General features: G+C 58.7%; 3 protein-coding genes across 9 annotated transcripts; 2 read left to right on the plus strand and 1 right to left on the minus strand.

The window, feature by feature from the left end:
• Positions 1-332: 332 nt before the first annotated feature.
• Positions 333-3,168, plus strand: PGP (phosphoglycolate phosphatase). Of its 2 annotated transcripts, XM_019927447.3 has the most exons (3): positions 333-1,017; positions 1,117-1,247; positions 2,326-3,168. In XM_019927447.3, the coding sequence occupies exons 1-3, from the start codon at positions 378-380 to the stop codon at positions 2,338-2,340; spliced, it is 786 nt and encodes a 261-aa protein (XP_019783006.1). In that variant the 5' UTR covers positions 333-377; the 3' UTR covers positions 2,341-3,168. The 2 variants fall into 2 exon arrangements, with proteins under 2 accessions (XP_019783006.1, XP_019782943.1); XM_019927384.3 differs by having other exon boundaries at positions 336-1,017; positions 1,117-3,168.
• Positions 3,169-3,294: 126 nt separating this feature from the next.
• Positions 3,295-5,694, plus strand: BRICD5 (BRICHOS domain containing 5). Of its 4 annotated transcripts, XM_073792422.1 has the most exons (6): positions 3,295-4,271; positions 4,415-4,564; positions 4,774-4,929; positions 5,006-5,107; positions 5,322-5,475; positions 5,580-5,694. In XM_073792422.1, exons 1-6 carry the CDS (start codon positions 4,221-4,223, stop codon positions 5,672-5,674), a joined length of 708 nt encoding a protein of 235 aa, XP_073648523.1. In that variant the 5' UTR covers positions 3,295-4,220; the 3' UTR covers positions 5,675-5,694. The 4 variants fall into 4 exon arrangements, 3 of the variants coding, with proteins under 3 accessions (XP_073648523.1, XP_033695566.1, XP_033695565.1); XR_012326142.1 differs by having other exon boundaries at positions 5,006-5,475; XM_033839675.2 differs by having other exon boundaries at positions 5,322-5,638.
• MLST8 (MTOR associated protein, LST8 homolog) lies at positions 5,639-9,704 on the minus strand. 3 transcript variants are annotated; one of them, XM_033839670.2, is made up of 9 exons: positions 9,661-9,704; positions 8,937-9,109; positions 8,760-8,811; positions 8,513-8,675; positions 7,991-8,066; positions 7,756-7,908; positions 6,708-6,832; positions 6,376-6,539; positions 5,639-6,282 (listed from the first exon to the last, which is right to left on the minus strand). In XM_033839670.2, exons 2-9 carry the CDS (start codon positions 9,063-9,065, stop codon positions 6,164-6,166), a joined length of 981 nt encoding a protein of 326 aa, XP_033695561.1. In that variant the 5' UTR covers positions 9,066-9,109; positions 9,661-9,704; the 3' UTR covers positions 5,639-6,163. The 3 variants fall into 3 exon arrangements, with proteins under 3 accessions (XP_033695561.1, XP_033695562.1, XP_033695560.1); XM_033839671.2 differs by lacking the exon at positions 9,661-9,704 and having other exon boundaries at positions 8,760-8,808; positions 8,937-9,653; XM_033839669.2 differs by lacking the exon at positions 9,661-9,704 and having other exon boundaries at positions 8,937-9,653.
• Between the last annotated feature and the right edge of the window lie 2,782 nt (positions 9,705-12,486).

Here is a 12,486-nt window from a genome sequence, read left to right on the forward strand (position 1 = left end):
AAGAGCCTCCAATGGGCGAGCTGCCCCGCGGCAGCCAATGAACGGCAGGCTTACGTCCTGCGCCGACTCTCCAGCTCCTCCGCTGAATTTCCGCAGTGAGCGTCCCACGCAGAATGCCGGTTGGCTCCCTGCCAGCCAGTCACCGGGGCGCCTAGGGCCTGGCAGCCAATGGCTGCCTGCCTGCCCGCGCCGGACCGTGAAGGTTGGCGCTGCGCTCCTGCAGCCCGCGGGAGGCGGGGGCGGATTGGCGCAGGCGGTGTCCAATGGGCGGCAAGTGCGAGGCGCGTGGCCAATGAGTGAGCCGGGGGCGGGGCGGGGGCGGTGGCGGGCGGCTGCGAGGAAGAGCTGGCGGTCGGTGGCGGCGGCGGCGGCGGGCCATGGCGGAGGTGGAGGCCGGCGGCGACGAGGGCCGCTGCGTGCGGCTGAATGCCAAGCGGGCCCAGGAGCTGCTGGCCGACGTGGACACGGTGCTGTTCGACTGCGACGGCGTGCTGTGGCGCGGTGAGACGGCGGTCTCCGGCGCGCCCGAGACCCTGACGGCGCTGCGGGCCCGCGGCAAGCGCCTCGGCTTCATCACCAACAACAGCAGCAAGACCCGCGAGGCCTACGCCGAGAAGCTGCGGCGCCTGGGCTTCGGCGGCCCGACGGGGCCCGGCGCCGGCAGCGAGGTCTTCGGCACGGCCTACTGTACCGCGCTCTACCTGCGCCAGCGCCTGACCGGTCTACCGACCCCCAAGGCCTACGTGCTGGGCAGCGTGGCCCTAGCCACTGAGCTGGAGGCCGTGGGCGTCTCCTGCGTGGGCGTGGGGCCCGAGCCGCTGCAGGGCGACGGCCCCAGCGCCTGGCTGGATGAGCCCCTGGAGCCTGATGTGCGCGCCGTCGTGGTGGGCTTCGACCCACACTTCAGCTACATGAAGCTCACGAAGGCTGTGCGCTACCTGCAGCAGCCCGGCTGCCTGCTCGTGGGCACCAACATGGACAACCGGCTCCCACTCGAGAACGGCCGCTTCATCGCGGGTCCGTGCGCCCCGGGGGAGGGAGGCTGGAGGGCGAGCGACGGGTCCCTCCCGGCCTCTGACCCCCGGCACTCTCCTCCTTTCCTTCTCCGCCCCGCAGGTACCGGCTGTCTGGTCCGAGCCGTGGAGATGGCCGCGCAGCGCCAAGCCGACGTCATAGGGAAGCCCAGCCGCTTCATCTTCGACTGTGTGTCCCAGGAATATGGCATCAACCCGGAGCGCACCATCATGGTGGGTGATCGCCTGGACACAGACATCCTCCTGGGCGTCACTTGTGGTCTGAAGACCATCCTGACCCTCACTGGGGTCTCCACTCTGCGGGATGTGAAGAGTAATCAGGAAAGTGACTGCCTGTCTAAGAAGAAAATGGTCCCTGACTTCTATGTTGACAGCATAGCCGACCTTTTGCCTGCCCTTCAAGGTTAAAGATTTAGTGTCTTTAATCTCCAGAATAAAAAAAAATTGAAAATCACCCAAATTAATAGGTGGGGCTTAAGCATCACTCAGCTAGGTGGCTTCAAGTTTGCTTACTTGGAGTTAAGCAAAGGTACTAGTTGTTAACCTTGTAAGTAAATGTTTGGGGGGTTGGATTTTTACAAATGCTTATATTTTAAGATGCACTTTTAAGCTTGGAGGGCATTGTGGGGGTCCTGGGCCTTAGGTGCCAATTGGTCTTGCAGTTGGGTTCAGCATATGTCTAGGATTCAGGTAACCTTGGGGCCTGCTAATGGGACTGAGGTGGGTCTAGGGGTGTCATGTATTTTATTGAAAATTTCAGGGATCTTGGGGAGGAGGGGCTGATTATTTTGACTGTTGTGAGAAACCCAGGGCCCCGTCTGTGTGGTCATCAGCAGAGGAGCCTACTGCTGCCTCAGCCCCTCACCTGCAGGTTGGGAGTGGAGGAAAGGGCTGGTCTCAGGTGGTGTCTCCCTGTCCATGGGGTGTGGGTGCTGCCCTCACCACCACCCCACACTTCCTTAAAAACCACTCTGATGTCACAATTGAGTGTATGTTCCGTTTTAGATACCCAGGGCTGCAACTCCTCATGCACGATTGTGCAGTTCTGTAAACTCAGCCTGGCTAAACCTCATCTTTTCCAAATGTGCATATAAACCCAGGTGACTTGGACTGAGCATATTGTTTGCTGAGTGCCAGGAGGGTATGAATGCCTTCGTTGAACTCTGGGCTGCCGTGCAGGGAGCTCAGAGCAGCATTGGTACCAAAAGTTTTTTTAACTTTTGAACAACTTTGTCAGGTGGTGGAATTGAACCGTAAGCGTGTCGATTAATAGCTGTGCTCTGTCTTGTAGGGAAAATCCCACTGAAGAAGTCTCCGTGCCCCGCAGCCAGCAGTATGGCCAAAGGCATGTGCTGGCTAAGGAATGCTTGTCACCCAAGGCTCCCTCTGGGTAGAGGAGGAAAGAGGTGCCCCTCAAAACAAGAAGTCGTTTTACAGAGCATCCAGTCTTTTCCTGTCTTGGTTGGGATGGGTGTCATATGTCAATGGTCCATGAGGCCACCTATTTTGACCCTGGAGTCCCTTGTCAGTTGCCATCTGGAGGACTGGAAGGGTCCACTGGCTAGCCAAGGGTTTTTGGCAGGGGGCCGTGCTTTTTCTGCCTGTTCCCTAAGTTGCTGACCGTTGAGAATAGGCCTGATAAGCAGACTCTCTGGCCGCACTTGTAGGGTAGGGCCTGGGAAGCTGTTCCTTTTGGCCGACTCCTTCCTGGCGCCTCGCCCTGCACCCAGTGGCATCTGCCCAGATCCTGTGACTTTTCTCCTAGCCCCAGGGTCACAGTGCTCCTTCATTAACTCTCGTAAGAGTGCTCAGAGCAATAAAGGGTGTCCTGAGCCTCCAGCTCCCCCCAGGCCTGGGTGTCTGGGGTTCGGACTCTGCCGTGGGCAACACGAGGGCAGCGGGCGCCTGTGAGGTTGGTGGTGCTGACGTTGGCTCTGCGAGGTCGGCTCAAGGTGGGTCAGGATATTGAGCAGGCCTGTCAGGGCGTTGTCACCCACACCAGGAACACGCGGCAGGTGCAGCAGCCAGCAACACCTCCCTTTTCTGCTGGGCGGCGGCCCGGGAGCCCTGTGCATCATGTCTACACCCCATTGCACTGTGTGAACCCAAAGGTATATTAAACTCTCAAACCCCAGCTGACTCTGGTGTTCCTCGCTCTCGCCTAGACAGCAGCCTTCACACAGGGTGCAGCTGTCTCACCACAGCTGGGCAGTGGAAAGGGCAGCAGGGCCGGGTACATTCAGTACAAGGCCATTCTGGGATTCCAATTCCAGAGTTGGGACGCTGACCACAGCAACTCCACCCCATTTCAGGCCCACTGCAGGGAGTCAGGTTCTGAAGAATCAGGAAAAACAAGGGACAAAGAAAGTATGAAAGGGCCATGGGGTGAAGCCGGTTAAGGAATGCACTTCCTGAAAGCTGCCAGTGCTGAGGGCCAGTAACTGTTGGGATCCACAGCATCAAGCAGCTAGAAATGCGCGGCACCAGTCAGAGAAAGCCACGCTGGGCAGGGCAGGGGTCAGTGGACATGAGGCTGACCTAACCATCCTGGGGCGTGCAGGAGATTTCAGGAAGCTGTCCTCACCGCAGTGGAGCCTCCTGGAAGCCATCCTGGTCTCAGGCAGGCACCTACCTGGGGGGGTGCCCTGTGTTGGTGGGGGCTGGGAAGCAGCTGGGAGCAGCTGGGGTGCATGGGGAGGAAAGGGAAGTGGCACAGAGTCCCATGCCTGTCATTCATGAAACAGGCACTTGTTAATGGTCTGCTGCGTGCCAGGCCCTGTACCCAGTCCTGGGAGTGTAGAGGTAACCCGAGAGACTAGAAACAGGCTTCTTTAGGAAAAATTAAATCTGCCCCCAACTAGACTCCCTATATAAAGTCGGCCAGGCCTCAGCTGCTCTCTGTGCCAGCCGCTGGGTCCTGACTTCCACAGTGGCCACGCTCTCATGACCTCCCGTGACCATGTGTGCTCTGGTCTGCACAGGCCAGGTGTTGGGAGAGCCAGGCACAGTGACGAGCAGCCTCCCCAGGTGACCTGTCTCTGACCCGGATATCAGGTAGCTGGGCTGGGGAGGAGGCAGGGGGGTCAGGAGGGGAAGGGGCCAGGTCGATTGTTTGACTCATCGGAGGTGTCCTGAGGTTTCCGGGGCTGCAGCAGACAATCAGCACATTGTCACCAGGGCTGCATCATGGAGCAGGGGAGCTGCCGGGCCGAGAGACCCGGGTCTGGACCTGTCGGGGTGAGTGCCTCCCACCACTCGGTGCCCTCTCCTTGGACAAAGACCCAGGGCCTGTCCTGCAGGGGCAGGAGAAGCGTCCACCTCCCATACCTCCTCAGCCCCTTCCTTCCCTGAGCCAGCCTGTTGCCTGGTCTCTACTCCAGGCCCCACTGACTGCAATGTGCCTCCACGTGAAGACCAAGCCCTGCCACGGGGGCTGGAGAGCTCCTGGCCTCCTACTGCTGCTGCTGGCACTGGCCACCGCTGGGGCTGTGGCTGGAGGGCTTCTTGGCTTCGCTCACAGCCCTCTCAAGGTGAGGCCCCCTCAGGACCCGGGCAGGGCACAGACAGTGGGGAGGAGGAGGAGAGACCAGCATAGCCCACACTTCCAGTGGAGCCAGGGCTCGGAGCAGACAGGAGGAGGACCAGAGGGGTGGCGGAGTTATAAGCCTCGCAGCAGGGCTGGGGGAGTGTTGGGGTCTGCTCCAGCCTGGCCAGCTGAGCTCCTGCTTCCCACTCTTAGCCACTGCTGCAGACGCTCCGTCTGACCCTTCCGAGCCCCAGGGTACCCTGGTCCAACCAAACCGAACAGGTGGACGTGGCCCAGAACGTGGCAACCATCAGGGTGACTCCAGCTCAGAGCAACGGCAGCTGGGCAGTGCTGTTCGACGGGCAGAGCGTGAGTGGCCTGGGGAGGGGGGTGGGGGCGGGGGTGGATGTTCAGGTGCCCCTGCCTCACCTGCCTGCCTTCCCAGGGTTGTGTCTGTTACCGCCCCTCAGAGCACCGGGCCTGCTTCCTCCGCCTGATGGAACCCCGAGACCGCGAGACCCTGCAGCTGCTGGTGAACACCTCTTGGGTAAGGAGCCTCCAGCCAGGGGCCAGACAAAGGGTCCTGTGTGTGGTCTGGGCCCGGGGCAGGATGGGGCTCCAGTTTCAGGGGAACAGAAGCTCTATCTTCCTTTGGTTGAGGCTGCTGACAAGAGCCAGGGCAGGGCTGGCACAATGCCAGCATGTCCAGGGACATGTGGGCCCAACCCAGCCAGGGGCAGTGCGAGTGTCCTTCTCTGCAGCCCCAAGGGACTCGCAGCCCCAGCCAGGACACCCACTATGCCCAGGAGCTGCTGGCAGTGCTTGGGAGCCGTGAGGTGGACCCTGCCCAGGTGGGGGCTTCTGTGCGGAACCTTTGTGCAAAGACCCCCATTTACTGGGCCCGACGAGCAGAGAGTGAGTTGGGGCAGGCTGTGCGGAGGGGCCTGGGCTCCCGCAGGAGAGTCGGTGGCGGGGTGGGGAAGGAGTCCTTTAGGGATCATGGAGGCCCCTCCCCCCAGGGCCCCAGAGGCAGCGGCTGATCTACCTATGCATCGACATCTGCTTCCCAAGCAACATCTGCATGTCCGTCTGCTTTTATTACCTCCCGGACTAAGCCCTTGCAGTGCAGCCCCTCAGGCCAGCCAGCTGGCTGGCGCGATCACCAGTCCATGGAGGGTAGCCGCTAGCGGGGCTAATAAACAACTCCACCTGGCCATGACGGTGTCCTCTGTGGCCTCGGGACACGAAACAGTGGCAGGGAGGGGAAGGAGGAGGCACTGGCTTGGGGATGGGCACCAGCCTCGGATCCCCCTCAGCGGCTCTAGGCCCTGTGGATCCAGAATTTCTGAAGGGAATGCAAGCTGCCTAGGGTGGGCCTCCCGAGCCTCCTCACATCCATGTAAGCAGCCGGGGCTGAGAGAGTCCCAGGATGGACCAGCCTGGCCAGTCTAGTCTGGCCAGGGACCAGGGTAGGTCAGTCAGGTCCAGCGAGCCTAGGATGGTAGAGACCAGCCATGGGGTGTCACTCTGATCTGGGCAGCTGGACAGACACATCCAGCTGGTACCGCCTGGACAGCTGCCTGCAATCCTGAGGGGACACAGGTTAGCCCAGCACACTGTCGTTGAAGGCCAAGCAGACAACAGCTTTCTGGTGGCCGCCGTACTCTCTCTTGATCTCTCCCGTCTCCACGCACCAGAGCCGGGCCAGGTTGTCAGAGGAAGCTGCAGGGAGGGAGAGCGTGGGTGGCGGCTCAGAGTGCAGCCCCAGGCCGGGCCAACGGGCGCGGGGAGGCACGGCAGGCAGGCGGGGCTCACCGGTGACTATGTACTGGGAGTCCCCCGAGAAGGCGCAGCCCCACATCCAGCCTCGGGATGACTCTCCAGGGTTGCTGCTCTTGATGCTCAGCTCCGTCATCAGGGAGAAGTTGGACGTCCTCCAAATCTTGCATGTCTGGTCGGCCGAGCAGGTGGCGAGGAGCCTGGGGGTGGGTGTGAGCGTGGCAGGGGTGTCATCAACGGCCACTCCCATCCTGTACCCCCTTGCCGTCCTCCAAGCAGGCCCAACGCATTAGGCCCTCAGCCCCAGGCACACTGCTTCCTCCCCGCAGCCATGCAAGGGCTCCCGGCCCCCCAGGCCCTGCACACACGTGGAGTCTGGGCTGAAGCGGCACTGCAGGGCGTAGCGGGTGTGTGCTGGGATCTTGGTCTTGGGGATGAGCTGTGTCACCTCGTCACCAATGCCCCCAGTCAGGTTCCAGACATAGCAGTTCCCCTGTGGTGTAGGAGGGAAGTCACGGGAGGCCCGGAGCCTCCGGTCTGACAGGTGGGGAAGGATGCCCTGGCAGCAAGACCTAGATCCAGGGGCTGCCATCCAACATTGTGGCTGTGCACAAGGATCTGGGGGCCAGGGGACATGTGACAGGCACATCTGGCCCTGCCTGCAAGGAGCACCTGGGTGACCTGGCCCCAACCAAGGGCCATCCATACCTGATGAGCTGAGGGCAGGAGGCCATGCCTGGCCTTCCTGAAGGATGCCGCTGGCCAACAAGAATGTGAAGAACAAGATGAGAGGAGAGCACCCAGATAGAGGGAACAGCAGGGCAAAGGCTTGGAAGTGGGCGGTCTGGGGATGTCGGGAACAACTGATTTGCTGAGACTGAATGGACGTTAAAGGAAGAAAATGAGGCTGGATAGGAGTCCAGGGGTCAAATCACAGTGTCCTGAGGCCCTGGTAAGGAGCCTAGGGCATCTTGCAGTTCACCCAGGGAAGGATGCAGTCAGGCTGGTACTGCTGAAGGATGCTCTGGCAGTCGAGGGAAAATGGGTTAGGGGCAGGGGGAGGTCACAGAGGAAGGAAGGAGGTCAGAGAGGCTGCAATCACTGTCGGGAGAGACGAGGGAAACTTGGATCAGGAGGAGACAGGGAGGAGAAAGAAACGGACAACTGGAAAGACTCTGGAGATGGAGGTGACTGGACTGCTGGGTGGGCTATGGCAGGTAGCGAGAGGTAGCATCAGGAGTGACACCCAGGTTTCTGGCTTTGGTGGCTGGGTCAGAGCTGAAGCCCAGGACGGGGAAGCAGGACTGTGGGGGGCGGGGAGGGGCCAGAGGGACATCTGGGGAATAAGCCCACCTTCAGGGAATAAGGGAGGTAAGGGGCTGGGAGCTGAGCTGCACAGCCGTCCCTGGGACTCACAGTGCTATTGACCGCGGCCATGTAGCTAGCATCCGGGTCGATGTGGGCCGATGTGATAGAGACCTCAGGCTCCGGGATCAGCTGCTCGTTGTGGTCAGTTTTCAAGTCCCAGATGTGGATGGCGCCACTCTGGTCACCCACAATGAGTTCTGCCTGAGGTGCAGGGGATGTGAGGTGGGGCAGGACCCCTGCCCTCCAAAGCCCCAGGGTGCCCAGCCCTGTGCTTCCCCCTCACCTGGTTGGGGTGCAGGCACACACAGTTAATGGGCGCATTCACCTGGAAGATCCGCTGACACTGCAGGTTCCGGGACCTTCGAGGTGGGGGACACACTCTGTCTATAGTGGATGCCATTGGTACTCCACCGAAAGGCCCTTTCCCTGGCTACTTATCTTGTCTCTCTACGATGGGAGCTATCCCATAGGAAATACTTGGGCGGTTTGGCCCTCCCCAGGGGCAGCTTGAAGCCAATAACTGACTCAGAGGGGCATAAAGGGTGGCCCCTTGCCTCAAGGCGGGGCTCATTGTTTGATGCAGTTCATTCCAGAGCTGCCTATTGGATCAGGCTGAGGCTCTGCTTGTCTCTGTGGGTCTTCATCCCTGCCCTATCTTTCCTCACTTGGCCCTCAGTAAGTCACCTGCACAGAAAACCCCGTCTCAGCCTCTGCTTGGAGGGGACCTGACCTAAGACAGTCTCCCAGCCTGGCCCTCACCCCCACACACCCAGGCAGCAGACCCCTCCTGCCCAGTACCCCACACCTGAGGTCCCAGATCCGGGCAGTGCAGTCCTCCCCACCAGTGTACATCCAGCGGCCGTCCTCGTGGAAGCCCACAGACGCGATGTTCTTGTTGACCCCATCATAGCTGATGATGGGGTTGGGGTTATTGGAGTTGAGATCATACATGCGAATGTGCTGGTAACCTAGGGGCACAGGCCAAACTGAAGTGTGGCTGCGCCTAGATGGACCTGTGAGAAATCAGGGGTTGGGGTCGAGAGTACAGGTACCTGCAGCAGCAATCATGCTGCGGTCAGGTGTGATCTCCAGCGCGTTCACCTGCTAGGTCTGTTAAGGAAGATGACAAACAGAGCCCATCCTTCCCACCGGAGGCCTTTGCCCAGACTGTTATCCCTACCAGGCATCCTGCCCAGCACCACCTGCCCCAATTCCACAGTGGAGGATACGGAGTCCTGGTGCTGCACCGTTCGCGTACAGATCCCGCTGTGGGCCTGCCAGAACCGCACCGTGTGGTCATAGCCTGCAGTGGCCAAGATGACGGGGTCACTGCCCACCGTACCTGGAGACGTGTTCATGGTGTGGCTGCTTGAAAGACTCGGATCTACACAGGGCCCTAGTTCTGACCGGCAGGAGTCAGAGATCAGAGCATCCGGAGAAGAGAGAGGAGTGCAGTGTTTAGGGAATACTCTCTATGTCCTAAACAGATTACAACAGATTACTCGGTGCTAAAAAATAAAATCATCCCCATTTTAGATGTGGGGAAACTGAGGCTCAGAGAGGTTCAGGGATACGCGTGACACCCGGCGAAGGACAGCGCCGAGCTCCAAGGCGCATGCTCCGTTCCCCGTCCCAAGAACCCTGCCGGAATGCCACCCTACCCGCGGCCGGCAGGGGACAGTCACGTCCGGGGCGCCACTCCGCCGCAGGGCCGGGCCGCGCATGCGCAGCGAAGCGGGCAGGCCGGAGGGAAAAGCCTGAATGCTACGGCTGCGCATGCGTAGCAGGCCGGTGGCTGGACCTGATGGGCGGGGGCGCTTTCTGGCTGGACCCTCGAGCTTCCCGGTGCTCCGTCGACCACCCTGACTCCGTCCCGCTGAGCCAGCTTCCCCCGGGCGCGCTCTCCCGGCCACTGAAAGCCGCTTTCCAGCCCTCGCCCCGCGGCCTCCGTACCTTACTTGCTGCTCTGCGTTCCGCCGCGGTCCAGGACGCCTAGCGGAGCCGGAGCAAGTCGATAGAGGCCGAGGCTGAGCGTAGAGTTATCGATGGGCCATTAGGGCGACACCAAGGGGCGTAAGGGGAGCAGGCACGGGGGACGAGACTAGAGTTCTGGGGCAGGGCCTCCTCAATACGGGCCTCTGCGGTATCGGGCGGCGCCGGTGGACGAAGCAGCGACCCCAGCCTTCTCCCCACTCGGGCACCTCACCCTTCTGAGACCCATTCTCCAGGCCGGGTTGCACCATCGACTCCCTCCCATCCATCCCCTGATTCCCACGCGGGGCTAGGATTCCTAGGTAAATTACAGGACATCCAGTTGCATTTGAATTCAGATAAACAACATGTTTTGTTTTGCTAAGTATAAGTATATCCCAAATGTTTCATGGGATATACTTATACTAAAAAGTTCTTCGTCGCCTAGGTGAAATTCAAGTGTAGCTAGTTGTCCTGTGGTTTTATTTGCTAGATCAGGCAACCCTACTCTGGTCCCTTTCAGGACTGTCCAGCCAGGGTCTGACCCTCGGGTCCCCTCACTAATCCCAGTGACCCCTCAAAAACTGGGGTCCCTCTTGCTGCTTTTTCCATCCAGCCTTCCCACACTCTACACACGTGGCCTCATCCTCGAAAGAGTCCTTGAGACAGGCTCTCCCATGGTTTCTTCCCACCATGCTTAAAAATGCAGCTCCACCCCCCCTTCCTTCCTCAGGCCCCTTGATCAAGGCCATGTCCCCTGCCTATCCACCCAGGCCCTGGGTCCCGGGAACCTTCTTTCCTGTACCTTCCCCACCTCCCCTCTTTCCTTCCCCTCAGCATTTCAACACCATAAAACAACTCAAAACTCTTTCCAGCCTGCTCTCTTTCAAAGATCTGTTCTCACTTCTCACTCACTGCTTGACCCTGTCATGTCTTTTACTCCCAGCTCTCCAGTGAAAATTTCACGAGGTCCCTGGCCATCTCACATTGCCAGACCCAGTGGATACTTTTCCTTCTGCATCTCGCCACATCTGTCTGCACAGTGGCTGACAGCACTGCTCCTAGAAAACTCCCGTGACCGCCACCCAGCTTCTTGCCCTGCACTCAGTCTCTTACTCTGCCTTCCCCTAAAGGCTGGTGGCCTCCAGAGTTCCTGTCTCCACACTATCCCTGGGGGCTCTTGCCCACTCTTCAGGGCTTTCAGTACCATCCCTGGTCCGGGGCCTTTCCACCCTGTCTCCAGCTCACATCCGGCTCCCTGTTTGACATTTTCCATTGAAGGCCCCATGGACACCACTTTCCACGGCCAAGACAGTTCATGATCAACCTGCCCCCAAAGGCTTCCCCTTCTGTGGGCAGTGCCCACCCATGTATGACAGTGAGGCAAGATGGGCCACCACTCCCTCTCCTGGAACAGCCTCCCCACACCCACTCCTGCCCCCTCCAGGCTGTCCTTCACATTACAGAGTGGTCTTCTAAAAACCTAAGTCTGACCCCTGTTAGAAGCCTGCAGGGGTCCCCCGTTACCCTCCAGACTCCTGGGCCCAGCCCCTGCCAACCCTGCGGCTTCTCCTTCTCTCCACTACACAAGCCATGAGTGAACAACAGTCTCAGAATTCACTACACCCTCTCTTTGAATGTTTGCCCACACCTAGAATGCTTCACCTCTACCTCTTCAACTGCTGAACTGTTTTTTTCAGGACTTTTCATAGCATTTTGAGAGCTTATTCTGTGTGGGGGGCTATACTGGGTGTTTTGTTTTAATTGAGGTGAAATTCACATTACATGAAAGTAACCATTTTTAACTGAACAATTCAGTGGCACTTAGTACCTTCACAGTTGTGCAAACACCACTTCTATCTAGTTTCAGAACATTTCCATCATCCCCAAAGAACCCCATCTCCCCCACCGCCAGTTAAGCACTCACTCGCCATCCCCCCACCCCACCTCCCCTCAGCCCCTGGCAACCAGTAATCTGCTTTCTGTCTCTATGGATTTACCTCTTCTGGACATTTCATATAAATGAAATCCTACAACAGACCTTTTGTGTCTGGCTTTTTTCACTGGGCATAACATTTTCAAGGTTCATCCAGGTTGTAGCCTGTGTCAGTACTTCATTCCTTTTTATGGCTGAATAATATTCCATTGTGTGGATGGACCCCATTTTATTTATCCATTCATCTGTTCATTGATGGAAACTTGAGTTGTTTCCACTTCTTAGCTATTACAAATGAAATTTTCTGTACAAGTATCTCTTTGAGTACACGTTTTAATTTTTCTTGGGTATATACTAGGAGTGGAATTGCTGCATCGTGTGGTAATTCCATGTTTAACTTTTCGAGGAACTGCCAAACTATGCTGAGCGTTTTACCCACATTCTGCATTGGGTCCTCACAATAACCCTGCCAAGGAGGAATCACCCCCTATTTTGGAGGCGAGAAAACTGAGGCTCAGAGAAGTAGAGTCATGTATCCAAGGGCACGTGGCTAGAACATGGCAGAACCCATCCTGCTGGGCTCATCCCTCCCCTGATCTCCCCCCTTCTGGCTGAGGTGACTACTTCCCAGGCAACCTCCGCACCTCATACATCCTCTTCATCTTCCTCTCTACGTAGAGGAGCTCCCCAGGGCAGCTCCACCAGGCTCAGAGGCAGCTCTGGGGAGTGGCAGATGGATATGTGGGCTTGGAAGCCTGGGAGAGGAAGAGCCCTGTGAACCCTAGCACCTGAACGATGTCCGGAGCAGGATAAACCCTGAGAGCCTGAGAGCGGGAGAGAGAGGTGAGAGCAAAGGAGGTCTGGAAGACTCA

Source organism: Tursiops truncatus, chromosome 15 (genome assembly GCF_011762595.2).
Source record: "Tursiops truncatus isolate mTurTru1 chromosome 15, mTurTru1.mat.Y, whole genome shotgun sequence".
NCBI lineage: Eukaryota > Metazoa > Chordata > Mammalia > Artiodactyla > Delphinidae > Tursiops > Tursiops truncatus.

Coding starts and splice junctions, on each gene's coding strand:
- PGP (XM_019927384.3), top strand. CDS start 378: ATGGCGGAGGTGGAGGCCGGCGGCGACGAGGGCCGCTGCGTGCGGCTG. Junction 1,018..1,116: donor GAACGGCCGCTTCATCGCGG/GTCCGTGCGCCC, acceptor TCCGCCCCGCAG/GTACCGGCTGTCTGGTCCGA.
- BRICD5 (XM_033839674.2), top strand. CDS start 4,221: ATGGAGCAGGGGAGCTGCCGGGCCGAGAGACCCGGGTCTGGACCTGTC. Junction 4,565..4,773: donor TCGCTCACAGCCCTCTCAAG/GTGAGGCCCCCT, acceptor TCCCACTCTTAG/CCACTGCTGCAGACGCTCCG. Junction 4,930..5,005: donor TGCTGTTCGACGGGCAGAGC/GTGAGTGGCCTG, acceptor CTGCCTTCCCAG/GGTTGTGTCTGTTACCGCCC.
- MLST8 (XM_033839670.2), bottom strand. CDS start 9,065: ATGAACACGTCTCCAGGTACGGTGGGCAGTGACCCCGTCATCTTGGCC. Junction 8,067..8,512: donor GCCCGGATCTGGGACCTCAG/GTGTGGGGTACT, acceptor CCCACCTCGAAG/GTCCCGGAACCTGCAGTGTC. Junction 6,540..6,707: donor CGCTTCAGCCCAGACTCCAC/GTGTGTGCAGGG, acceptor ACCCACCCCCAG/GCTCCTCGCCACCTGCTCGG.